This window comes from Ascaphus truei, chromosome 1 (assembly GCF_040206685.1).
Source record: "Ascaphus truei isolate aAscTru1 chromosome 1, aAscTru1.hap1, whole genome shotgun sequence".
Lineage (NCBI taxonomy): Eukaryota > Metazoa > Chordata > Amphibia > Anura > Ascaphidae > Ascaphus > Ascaphus truei.
Window position 1 is genome coordinate 444,666,822 of NC_134483.1, and position 13,422 is coordinate 444,680,243.

General features: G+C 43.8%; 1 protein-coding gene across 3 annotated transcripts in view; it reads right to left on the reverse strand.

Moving 5' to 3' along the window:
* Positions 1 to 573: 573 nt before the first annotated feature.
* SYNPO2 (synaptopodin 2) overlaps positions 574 to 13,422 on the reverse strand; it is a 232,479-nt gene continuing 219,630 nt past the window's right edge. For all 3 annotated transcript variants that reach the window (XM_075616291.1, XM_075616281.1, XM_075616311.1), the window contains one exon: positions 574 to 10,611. In XM_075616291.1, the coding sequence (XP_075472406.1) occupies positions 10,057 to 10,611 (555 nt within the window). In that variant the 3' untranslated portion in view covers positions 574 to 10,056. The remainder of the gene's footprint in view (positions 10,612 to 13,422) is intronic.

Below are 13,422 nucleotides of genomic sequence, written 5' to 3' on the forward strand. Positions count from 1 at the left end.
TATAATTAAAATATATGTTGGCTCCAACAGTCATATATATATATATATATATATATATATGAACAGTTTTAAAGACAGCGCTCCTTTTTCAACACACCCAAATTGCTGCCCCCCTGGTGACGTGTGCCAAAATGTTGCACCAAATATCAAAATTGAGTATGATGTTTAGATGAACCAACTAGTGCCTACCTATAACAATTGGAATAAAATATATTATAGCAACATGAATCAAACAAAATCTAATTGTAAAAAATGTGCAAAAAATATATGAAAAAATGAAATGGTCTGTTGAACATATAAAAAAGCATAAAAATACAAAAAATTGAACTATAAAAAATGATACTTAAGTCCAAATGAAGTCCATGAATGAATAAAACAAAGGTCCAGGCTGCTTCTTCTTGGGCTCACCAAGTTCCCATAGTACCTATTAGAAAAAGAAAAGAGAAAAAGCGCCCGATCCTTGTGTAAAATCAGATGAACATTTTAATAAATCATGGACAAGACAAATGCACACTTACAATTTGTCTGATTAAAATAAGCATTTTATGGGACCTGCCCATGCACCAATCGAAGACTCCACAGTCACCTCCGCTCTGCAATCTCACGATCAGTTCGAGACCCAGTAGTTGAGAACGCCGGTGAGAGGGACGGTTTGAATTGCAACTACGGTGGCTGACCTGCCTTCGGCACCAGAGAGAGACACAGGAACCACAAGGAAAGTCCTTCCGGTATCCAGTACCACATGCGTGGGAGTAATGGCGGACGCACGCTGCTGAGAAGCTCCTGACGGATGATAATCTATACACCTTGGAGTAAACGGCGTTCTCAACTACTGGGTCTCGAACTGATCGTGAGATTGCAGAGCGGAGGTGACTGTGGAGTCTTCGATTGGTGCATGGGCAGGTCCCATAAAATGCTTATTTTAATCAGACAAATTGTAAGTGTGCATTTGTCTTGTCCATGATTTATTAAAATGTTCATCTGATTTTACACAAGGATCGGGCGCTTTTTCTCTTTTCTTTTTCTAATATATATATATATATATATATATATATATATAGAAAAAAGGGGAGAGAGAGCGCACACCCATAGCGTAAAATAGTAAATTTAATGAGGGGAGGGAGAGGAGGGGGTTAAGAAATGCGCTTACAAAAATGCAATAAAATCAAGCATTGTGTGATATAATCACCACCATCCGGTTCGTTTCTGCAGTAACTTGGGGCAATCCCGGTCTAGCAGTAGCAGGATCAATATCCCAACAAGTGTCCAGGGCAGGCTGTCTTCAATGTAGCCGTGTTAGAGTCCTGGAAAGATGGCTCCTTGTACTTCAAGCCTCTGCAGCAGTCGCGCGGATCAATCTGTTCCGGCGCGCGGTGATGACGTCAGTGTCAATGCGTCTGACGTGATGACGCTCCCTGACGCGTTTCGTCACTCACGGGTAACTTTTTCAAATGTTTATAAAGGTGACATTTTGATATACCAGTTTGGTCAGAGCTGAGCTATACATTTTAGATTCTGTGCTTTATAAACAAGAGTAAATATCAATAGACTTGGTTCTTGGCACAGTGGAAAACATTACAATCCATTTACACTCCCAGCAAGTTTCCCCATAATCAGAGTCCTTGTGGTTTTAGCATGAATTGCAGGCACATACAGTATACTTGGCAGTGAAATGGATAAAAACCATGTGAATTCATCCCTGCAGTTCCCAAAGCATGACTATATTCCAAGCCAATAATCCGCACCCTCCTTAGCCTATTTAGTAGTTAATGTGTGTGACACACTGCCAAAGAATGCACTCATCATCCCCCAACACTGGAGCGCTTCAAACATTGTAGGCCAGATTTACAAGAGGTGATATTCCACAAGACACCTTCCAGTGCCGGGCGACACCTTATGGTTCATTCATTTGAACGGGCCATACGGTGCATGGTCTTCCGTCCCTGAAAGCTGTTGTGTGGAATAGTACTGGCTAGTAAAACTGATCCCATATGTGATATTTGTTTCTATTTAATTACGTTCAATGGTGTATTCAAACATATGAATACACAGCATATAAAAATGAGCCCTGCCACTACCAGATACTACCGAGGGCTATAGTACTGCAGGAGGCCCAGAATATTCTTAATTTCCCTCTCTAGCCAAAAAAGAGAACATACAAGAGGGCATATATGCAAAAATCTTTGAGCATGTTAGGATGCTAGCCCCCTTTGGTGTGGCTACACCACATATACAGTGAAAAAAGCAACTAGATCATTGGAGGGGAACAGCAAACCACTTCATAGACTAACGATCTGCAAACTCCAACGTTTAATTTTTTGGCCTGATATCCTAAAAAGTTAAATGGTGATTTGAATAAGAATACACGATTATCTTCTTTATGTCCTTTCGAAAGGAGTTTATAGACTATTATTCTATTAAATGGCCTGCTGTCCTCCCTTCAACTATCTAGTTAGTTTCCCTGTGCCCACTTAATAGTTCCCTTATACACCCCTAGGGATATTAAATCATACAGACAAAAAAAGTGAAATCAACCAATAAAAACCACACAATGACTTTTCAGGCAACTAAAAAAGTGGAATTGGTAATATGTTTAAGTGGCAGTTGGCACTATAGTTTTATTCAATACATCTTAATTTTGTTTAACAAGCAAGGTAGGGCAGGCTGTAAAAATGTAAATGTATTGAACAATAAACTGTGAAAATTCATATATACAGGTAGAAGATCTTGGTTTTCAAGGTCATGCACAGAATTGTAAGCACCATCAAGCATTTTAGCTTTATTTAATACCAGGTTGGTTTACAGAATACAAACTAAGCCACCCTGATCAAATCTTCAACAGAGGGAAAGTATTTACATGATAAAGTAATAGACGTCTGCAAAGATTAATATGGAAGATTCATTATCTATCTTATTTTCAGTAACATTCATTTTGTAGGATATTTTGTAGCCGTTATTCAGACTTTGTTGCTGATGTTCAGTTGTCTGCTAAACAGCACTTTTTAAAGTTGTTTTACAGTAGTTCATCCTATTTGCTACATCATTCAGATTATTTTTTACATTGCAGCTACCTCTCTACTTTTTAACAGGCGGCTGAATAGGTGACACACAACGTATCTATGATTAAATCATGGGATCAAACTGAGTTTAGTTTGGAACAGCTTGAGTCTAATTTGCAGTAGTTTAGGAGGACGGAGAGGCTAGGTGGGGAAAGGGATCCTTATTCTATGGACTCCTTGCAGATACCTCTGGCAGTGAAGGTGCATTAAACCTAATAGACAAGGGGAAAATGCAGGACCGCCGACAGGGGAGGACAAGTGTCCCAGATCCAGTGGCTGCGGGGGCCTGGTCGGTGCTGTAGGTTTGGTCTGGTTAACGGTCGGGCCCATTTCTTTGCACGGCTGCCGGTCGTCTCGTTGCCAGGCCCCTGCTCTCCCCAGTTGTGGGCCTGCCTCTCCCTCACTCTCTGCCTCCGTTTTGTACCGGGCCTCTGACGTTGGCACGCGTGGATGCTGGGCCCAGCTTCTGGCGTTCACCGGGATGAGAGAGAGGCTCAGCGCGGGACAGTGAGGGTGGCCTGGAGCTGCGGAGAACCTGGGCATGGCGGCAATGAGGTCCGGCCGATGGTTAAAGAATTTGGGCATGACCAGAGAGCGGGCCCAACTGCTTTATCCACCCACCAGGCCCCAGCTCTCCCCAGCTGCGGGCCTCCCTCACTGTCCTGTGCAGGGCCTCTCTTTGACTGGCGCGGGACAGTGAGGGAGAGAGACAGGCTCAGCAGGAGACACGCAGCAGCTGGGGGAGAGCCGGGGCACCAGAGGCCTGAGACGATCCCCAAGGTGTGTTTTGTATGTATTTGGTGGGTAGGGTTTTTCCTTTGTATGTATTTGGTTAGTGGAGGTTTTTTCTATGTATATGGTAGGTGGAGGTATTTTGTATATATTTGGTGGGTGGAGGTTTTTGTATGTATTTGGTGTTTTTTTTTAATGCATTTGGTGGGGGGGTTTGTATGTATTTGGCGAGTTTCTTTTTATGTATTTGGTCGGTGGGGGGTTGTATGTATTTGGGAGGTGTTTTTTCCATGATTTGGATGGATTGTATGAATTTAGAGGGTGTTTTTTTATGTGGAGGAGTGGAGTTCTTTGCATGTATTTTGTGGGGGGGGGGATTATTGTGGGGAGGATGTTGTGTGTGGTTGGGGGAGGGAATGAGTGTGAGGCGGGGATTGCTGTAGTGGGATTGAGTGAGAGGAAGGTAATTGATGCAGCGGGGGAGAGTGAGGAGAGAGGGGTAATAGGGAGATAGGAGCTAGAGAAATACATGGGAAGAGGGGAAATAGAGGAGGGGTTTCGCGAGGTGTGAAATGGGGGGGGGGGCTCGCAAGAGGGGGCCTCTTGAAACTCTAGTCCTGGGCCCCAGGAAATCTGTTGGTGGCCCTGGCAAAATGTGTTTGACACCAAAAAGAACAACAGGTTTGTATAAGAAGAACAGAAAAAAATAGTCTAACACTTACTGCGCCAGAGAGACTTAAAATGTACTTAGTTAAAGAAAAGCATTTTACCTCTATAAAAAAAAGTGTAACTGCACATTTGTAGCAAACATGTAATACTACTGAGTAACTCTGGGTGATATATATCACACTTAGGCTTCTGTAATTATAATACAGGGAGATCAAAATGTCATACAGGTATATTGCTTAAAAATAGGTCATTCTCCATCTGAAAGGACATGGAACAAAATGTTTTGCACTTGGACTTTCTCATCATTCACTCTACTACAATGCTACTTACAGTATACCAAACCCATCAGCACTCAAAGACATTGGTTTACTAGCAACTGCATTAGCATAATTACCCTTAGATTCCACCTTTGATGGTATAACTACTCCAAAGGGTCTAATTGCATTTGATTTCAGTGCTTGATGTGTAATTTCATGATTTGTTGTTACTGTCAGAATTTGATTAGTTCTGTCAAGCGACATTCCTAAAATCCAGTCAAATATAGACATTAAAAACCATTACCCAGCTGGACTACAAACATGCACCACTTAGCATAAACCATCATTCACACTCATTCTTATTTCATGTACCTCACAAAGAGTCCTACTGGTGCCTACTGAGCTGCAGTAGCATGCAACAAATTGAAAGAGCTAAGTAATGTGCTTTGAACAGTACATATCAGCATCTTTATAATGCTTATCATGGCCATTGAGGAACGGGTGTACAGTATGAATATGTGTGTCATGTAAGCAGTCTCCTATCCCATTTTAATGCAGTAAATACAAACAGTACACAGCCTGTGCCTCTTCTGTAACTCTTCAGTATTGCTCAAACCTTCATTCCAGAAAATAAACAGCCATTCACCTGATATATATATCTATCTAAAATCTAAGATTAAAAGTAATTTGTATCATTTATAAAGTATACTTAATTGCACGGCATACTTTAAATGGAATGCGTTGCACATACATTCTGTACACTTAGAAATACATGCACTATAGCAACGAATATATTTTGCATACATCATTTTGCACTTGGGATGTAAATGGGACAATTGTGGCTTATCCATGGAAAGTGGACTGACTGGGTTTGATTAATTGATTTAGAAATCCCCCTACTCTACAGTATAACTTATTTTCTCAGAACAAAACCGTACTTTTGCTTCGAGAAGTTGATAAACAGTCAGGGTAGAACCTTACTCAGTTTTATTATGGTGTTATTGATGCAACCTAAGAGTTTGGTCGGTAGCACATTGCGAAGCATTGGTGTCCCTTCGGTACAGAGCAGCTCCCTAAAGCAGCAATAGTACATTAACTGGCAGCATTAGAGATGAATGAAACAGCCACATTCATGGAAACTGCTGAGATTTGGGCATCCGAGATTTTTTGTAAGTCACAAAAATTGCTACGCTCAGATATATTACACACGGATTACATTTCACCCCAAAGGTGGTGGGGCTTTGTGAACGCCTTTGGCAAAATGTACCGGTTTTGCTGTGAGTATCACAACATATGGCTATTGAACAATTCTGTAGGTGAACAGGGATATTTTGCATACTCCTGACATGAGTTTGTTTAATTTCTTTGTGTTTGGTTCTTCAAATGTTTCATTGATGCTGCAGGGGATCGCTTACTTGTTGCTTTTTCCTCCTGTGTTTCTACTTTTACGGGTTCACCCTTATTTTATCCGTCACAGCCACACGTTCTAATTTAAATTCTAACTTAGCTCTCATAACACAAGTAACGTGCATTTAATTTTTACTCAAAATAATGATGAAAATAAAACGGTTTTCACCACGTTCTTTGTACATATTACACAAACATTCTCTAGAAAAGTTATGCGCGTCATTTTTCTAACATAAAACATAACATGGATTGGATGTATATTCATATACAGATATATGCTACCGCACTATTCTTTCCTCTCTAGCCGTACTCTCACCCTTATATATTAATCTCAGCTTTCACTTCATCTGCATAATTGTCTGTTCCTATTGCTCTTTCTTCCCCAATATCTATTTCATATACCCCTTTTATTTCACTTTCCACTCATCTTATATCTCTTTCACACATCTCTCATCTACCTTCACATATCATCCCATCCTATTCTTACGTGTCCCTATCTCTGTGTGGCCCAGATACACTAAGCGCTGTTAAATCCTGGCAAATACCGTCAGGCTTCCTAAAATAGTACCAGGCGTTACTTTCACTGAGTTTATACTCAGTAAGCTAATTATATGCAAACATTGTTTAACTCATTAGCACAAACTTAACATCAGGTTAGGTTAGCAATACATTGTGTTAGTTTCAAATAACATGGCGTGACGCCCGTCTTACCTAAAGGCAGCGTTACTCCACCCAAAGCCTGAGATGTGGGTTTTGCGGGAGAGCGAGACTCCCATTTTTGGGATGTATTAAGGGACTTACATATCCCCCAAAATACTTGTTTATACAACACGTGAAGAGATACCTGTGAAGAGATACCTGGGAAATGTGCTACTTTCGATGATTCGAACATACTTTTTGCATATCCCAATTAGCATATATCCCAGATATCTCAGGTGTGTTCCAGTTTGTGCACAGGTATCTCTCCACATGTGGTATAAAGGAGTGTTTGGGGAGGTATATGTCACTTGGTGCAGTACTTAACAAAAATAGGATTCCCCACCCCCTAACCCCTTCCCCCCTTACAGCCAAACCTTTATTTGAGGGTCTTATGAGAGTAGTGCCACCTTTAGGTAAGACCTTAATAACCTAACGTTAATTCCCTGAATTGAAAGGCCTTATGTAGACATGCGATGTTAGGGGGATCGCCTCTTTTGCATGTCAGCAGCACTAACAGAAAAAACATTTAACCCAACACTATTGAAGTAGTTAAACTTGGTTAACATTATTTCCTTTGGTGAACAAGCATTACTACTGTATTAGCCTGACATCAATTTAGGTTAGTGTTATGCTAAATAGCCTAACAAAGCTTACTGTGTCTGGGCCTGTTTATCCTGATTCTCTGTTTCCTCTTCCGCAGGGGCCATGTTCATGTCGCTTCGAAGAAGTAAAAAAAGTAAATGACTTAAATGGCAGTGCAACTGGCTGCTTCCCAAATAAGGGCCAAAATATTCCACATCAAGGGGCAGGCTGCTTCACTGGCTCGGGGCCTACATTTCAGCTGGCTACACACCTAGGGTTGCCAAGTAGCTTCTCAAAGAATACTGGACACAATGGTGAAAGGTGGGACGCGCTCAAGACACACACACACACACACACCCTCACCTCTCCATGCTCTTTCCTTTCCTTGGCCCCACCCCCAGGCTTCTGACACCTCCTCCTGATTGGGTGCTGCAGGGTAATGCAAGCAACGAGGAGCTGAAGGGCAGGAAACTGCCCAGCCCTCTAGCAACACCCCTGCTCTCTCCTTACTAGGGGAAATCCTGTGCTCCTTCCCCCCCTCACCTCCCCCAAGCCAGTTGGGTCACTATGTCCGTAAAGGTAATACCGGACACATACATGTCCAGTATTACCTCAATATTTTTACTGGACAGTGTCCAAATACAGGACGGTCCAGTTCAACACTGGATATCTGGCAACCTTATAAAACCCACCACCGGTGATAATGGTATAACTTTGCCATGCTGCACTGCTGTATGCCCAATTTGATCGTGCTAAACACGTGCAGATAACATTAGGAATTAAACGTGATTGCAGTGAGTGATATCAACACAGTGCACCCAAATAAACCCCTAGTTCAGCTGATGGCAGCACAAGGAAAAGCAGCAACTGGTAATCATTTTACAATACAGTATATGGGCTCTGGTGAGTGGGGGGGATTGTAGTCTATGCAAAGTAAATGTACCTTTGGTGACATGATTGGGTTACAGCCTACAAAATTTAGTAAAAAGCACACTCAAAATACTTTTACCAATGTGATTCTACATTAATGGGCCTATACGGAAATACATTCTTGTTATGTACTTATTTCCTCCGGCCAAAAGGCAGTCACATTTGATCTACTGTGTAATGTATGATGCTGGAAGGTATAACATGCATTGAGATTCATTGCTAATCTCGCTCTGGCATGTATCCTTCCCACCTTCAACAATATTGTAGGTTTATGCTATTCCATAAGAAGTAGGAGTCCGGGACATTTATTAAAGGATTCTTAGGGCCTGGTTTTATATGTACCAAGGCGACCAATTGGGCCGTTTTCATATTGCTGTATAGAATCAGCCCCTTAATGTGCTTCATCATCTTTAAATCTTACACTGGCGGCCGCTTTTATTCTAATGCGGCCGCCACCGCAATGCGCGGGCAGACGCGGCTGTTTTTTTTTTTTTGTCCCGCCGCATGCCGCGCGTCAGCCGGGCGCCGGTCACGAGCGCCAGGCATCCCCGAAGGAGGCTGAAGGTAAGGCGAGGTAAGGGGGGTATGCGATCATCCAGTGTTGTGCCGTTGCGGAGCGCAGCCAGGGGGTCGTGAGGGGAAGGGAAGGGGGAGGGGAAGATGCGGCTAGCGCGCTGCCAAGTTCGGCACCAGCCCGAAAAAAGCCGCGGGACAAGACGGGCAAATGCAGCAATAAAGCTGGCCGCAGCAGTAGATAGGATAATGTTTCAAATGACTACAATTGTCTGCTTGGGCCTTATTCATTTGAATGCAGCAGAGAGCCTCGCCTGACATGGAAAGAAGCTTCACAGTATGTTGTATCAGGGCCTTTGGGTCTAAAACTCCAGGCTAAGTTTTCTGTTCCACAAAATCCATGTCCTTCTTCTCTTTGTAATTACCTCTGTACTAGCTACAATATTTTTCAATAATTTGGACTGCAATTATGAGCTGTTTTGCCTATTTTACTCGCTAGGATAACTTTGCAATGCACCTTTAATAAACAACATGCTAGTTTCTTACGATCAACGCTTTCTATGCAGCTACTTAATTTTAATAGCTGTTTATTTTATGGGAAGCTGAGAAAAAGATTGTATGTAGCTGAGTAGAATGTACTTTAATTCAACTGAATTGTCATACAGTACCGTATCTTTATGTGAACCAGGGTTTGTTAAATTATAAGGCCGGCATAAGCGTAAAGGGATCCATGTTAAAATGGATAAGAACTAAAGAGTGACAAACTATGTGTGCTCAGTTGCATGTCATTACCCAGAATCCCTTGCTGCAGTGGAAGCACTGTTTGCTAAGTGATAATGGGGGAAAGACAAATGTACCCACGTAGTGATATTTTTATTTAAATTATAGACAATTTTGCCTGTTTACATCTATGGATCTAATTGTTTATTACTATAGAGCCATACACTTTGTTGTACCTACCACCAACACACACTCACCTTTCACCCACAAACAATTTTCAATGTAATATTGTGAAAAAAATGTGAAAGGCAATTCTAAGTGTTAAAAGCCTGGGAAAAAGTGAGAAATCTCAACTCAAACTGTAGTCCCATGCCTGTCCTCATGTCCACCCCAAATCTCACTTATGGAATAAGAACACATACCATCTTACTTTTAATGCTTAGGCCATTAGAGTGAGAATTCAATTGTCTCACTGTCTCACCTAATTATTAGCGCCTCCAGGCCCGAGGATAAGAATTATAGTTTGTATTACGCACTGAGGACATGCAGTACTCTGACCTGGTATCAAAGGGATCTGTTGTAGAGTGCTGGCTGGAATAGGGATACCTGAGTTGATAGCCACACAGCAAAGGTAGGGGAGATACTACACTTTTTGGTACAGCTGTAATGCCAATTGGCTTTCTCTCAAACATGCCCTTATAAACATATGAACCAGGAGCAGGTGGCATATTGGAGACTGGTTTCCAGGATGCTGGAGGCTCCGGCAGAGTTTTCCTACGGGCAGCAGACACAACGTTGGCAGCGATGGACTCCTGCATAGTATGGGGCACGAAAGCATCATCCACCAAGCCCAGGGGAGACTTTGCTGCTGCTTCCCATGGTGTCAGTCTCTTGCCAGGCATGTCTGGGGTTGCCACTGGCTTACTAACATAGCCAAGGGCAGGCTCGAACAGGATAGGAGGGGACGGTGACCCGAAAGGTTGTAGACAGCCAGATGAATAACTTCTTCCAGGAAGTGAGAGTGATCGTCCATCATCCCTTTCCTAGGAATAATGATAATTTTAATGAGTGGAGAAACTTTCACTATATTCCAATTAACACAATAATGAGCAGGAAAAAAAAGTTGTATTCTGAAGCATGCATGGAGAATTAATAATTAGACAGCAAATGTACTGTTAAACTGAAGCAATTTAAAGAATATGTGCTTTAATATTCTGCAAAGTACAATGTGTTATTTACGCTTATTTTGTGAGATGACAAATTGTTTCACAGTACATCCATATAACAACCCGTACCATTGCTCATCAACTATGTAACAAAGAAACGTTTTAAACATAAGCAACTTACCACTGTTTTAAGTGTAAGATGCTCATTAACTACGTTTTCACAATTGATGCAGATCGCTAGCCAGTGATGGTTATGTCACCTTCGAACTGGAATAGTTTTGCTAATGATGCAGATAATTATACAATTATAATATAAGAGTTATTAAAATCTGTAACTCCTATTACTGGCAATCCCCAAATCACAAGCTGATATACACTGGGCAAAATAGGTGCACCGTATTTAATACATTTACACAAAGAACCCCAAGAGGAAAATCTATGTCAGTCCTGGCATTACTCCTATCCAGACTCTAAAATAGAGGCTTTTGGTGAAGTGGGAAAAGTCCTATTTCTGTCTCTGGATGGAAGTAACACCAAGTCAACCCTGCTGCAGATCTTCGTGTCAGCTGGAAAAAGGCACATTTTCCCTGCCAGACCATCGTAATGTCACTAATAAAGATATAAAAGAGCACAGATCCCAGTAAAAGGTCATTGAGAACTCCACTGGTCACCTTCCCTTATGCTGAATGTGCTCCATTTATCACAACTCTTTGTTGTTTATTCTTCAACCAATGTCTTATCCATTCAACCCAAGCATATATCCATACTATTGATACTAAAATACTGAGGAACAAGAAAGGTGCAATTAGCAACAGTGAAAGGATAATTGTTAATTTCCTACATTGTCCTAATTATCTCTCACTTATTATACCTTGACCTACAGTACTACATCAAAGCTGTATTCTCTTGCGCAAACACCTGCTTACGTTCTGTGCGCTGTTTAAGTTTCTGACAACTTCCTTCCCCATTTCTTTGTACACTGACTCAGGGAGCACCCTGTATAATATACTAGCTGAGAGACCGGGATGTAATTTTGGGGGGGGCGGACGACAGGGTTGGGCTTCCCCCGGGTGACTGGGTGACTGACTGAATGGGTGGGTGACTGACTGAATGGGTGGGTGACTGAGTGGGTGGGTGACTGAGTGGGTGGGTGACAGAGTGAGTGGGTGGGTGACTGAGTGAGTGGGTGGGTGACTGAGTGGGTGGGTAACTGAGTGAGTGGGTGGGTGACTGAGTGAGTGGGTGGGTGACTGAGTGGGTGGGTGACAGAGTGAGTGGGTGGGTGACTGAGTGAGTGGGTGGGTGACTGAGTGGGTGGGTGACTGAGTGGGTGGGTAACTGAGTGAGTGGGTGGGTGACTGAGTGAGTGGGTGGGTGACTGAGTGAGTGGGTGGGTGACTGAGTGAGTGGGTGGGTGACTGAGTGAGTGGGTGACTGGGTGAAAGTGGGTGACTGGGTGAAAGTGACTGGGTGACTGGGTGGGTGTGTGGGTGACTGGGTGGGTGGGTGTGTGGGTGACTGAGTGAGTGTGTGGGTGACTGAGTGAGTGGGTGGGTGACTAAGTGAGTGGGTGGGTGACAAAGTGAGTGGGTGGGTGACTAAGTGAGTGGGTGGGTGACTGAGTGGGTGGGTGACTGAGTGAGTGGGTGGGTGACTGGGTGGGTGACTGAGTGGGTGGGTGAGTCCGGGAGCCGGCGCACGTGAGGGGGAGTGCAGGAGGCCCGGGCCGCGCCGCGCCGCGCTTCCCCTCCATTCCTCGTTGTGAGCGAGGGGGAAGGAGCCTGGAGTTTGCTGCTGAGCAGGAGGGCCGCGCTTCCCCTCTCCGGGAGCCGGCGCACGTGAGGGGGAGTGCAGGAGGCCCGGGCCGCGCCGCGCTTTTCCTCGTTGTGAGCGAGGGGGGAGGAGTCTGGAGTTTGCTGCTGAGCAGGAGGGCTGCGCTTCCCCTCTCCGGGAGCGGCGCACGGTGCGGGTGATGGTGCGGCTGGGGATGTTGCGGAGCGTGGGGATTTGGGTGAGGTGGGGAGGGGGGAGAGAGTGAGGGGCACCGGGAGAGGAGGGGCACCGGGAGAGGAGGGGGGGGGGTGTGGAAGGTGAGCTGCGGTCCAACTGACGGGGGAGAGTGAGGCCAAGCAAAAGAGTGTGTGTGTGTGTGTGTGTGTGTGTGTGTCGTCACTCCGCCTCAGGCCAATGAGAGGTGTGGGGGCGGGCGGCCCAAGGGACCAATGAGATTTCCCCTAGGGACACAGGAAGATGCAAACAGGCATACAGTGCTTTCACAAATATATAATAAGATATATACTTATATATACATATAGTATATATCATTATCATCATCTTCAGCCCTGGTTGATCCACTGCTGGATTAAGGCCTCCCCAATGATTTTCCAGGTACTCCGGTTGCAAGCCTCTCTTCTCCACGTTGCTCCAACAGATTTTCTGATTGTATCCTCCCATCTTACTTTTGGTCATAGTCTTGTCTTTCAATCTCTCTGGGAATCCAGTAGAGCAGGGTTTCCCAAACTTTTTTTTCCGTGACCCGGTTATTTTTGAACTTCTCCTTCGTGACCCACTAAAATTTTTATCGCCTATACTGGCCTATAGGGCCTGCACAGACACACACACAGCCACTGATACACACACACACAGCCACTGATACACACACACACAAAGCCACTGACAGACACGCAG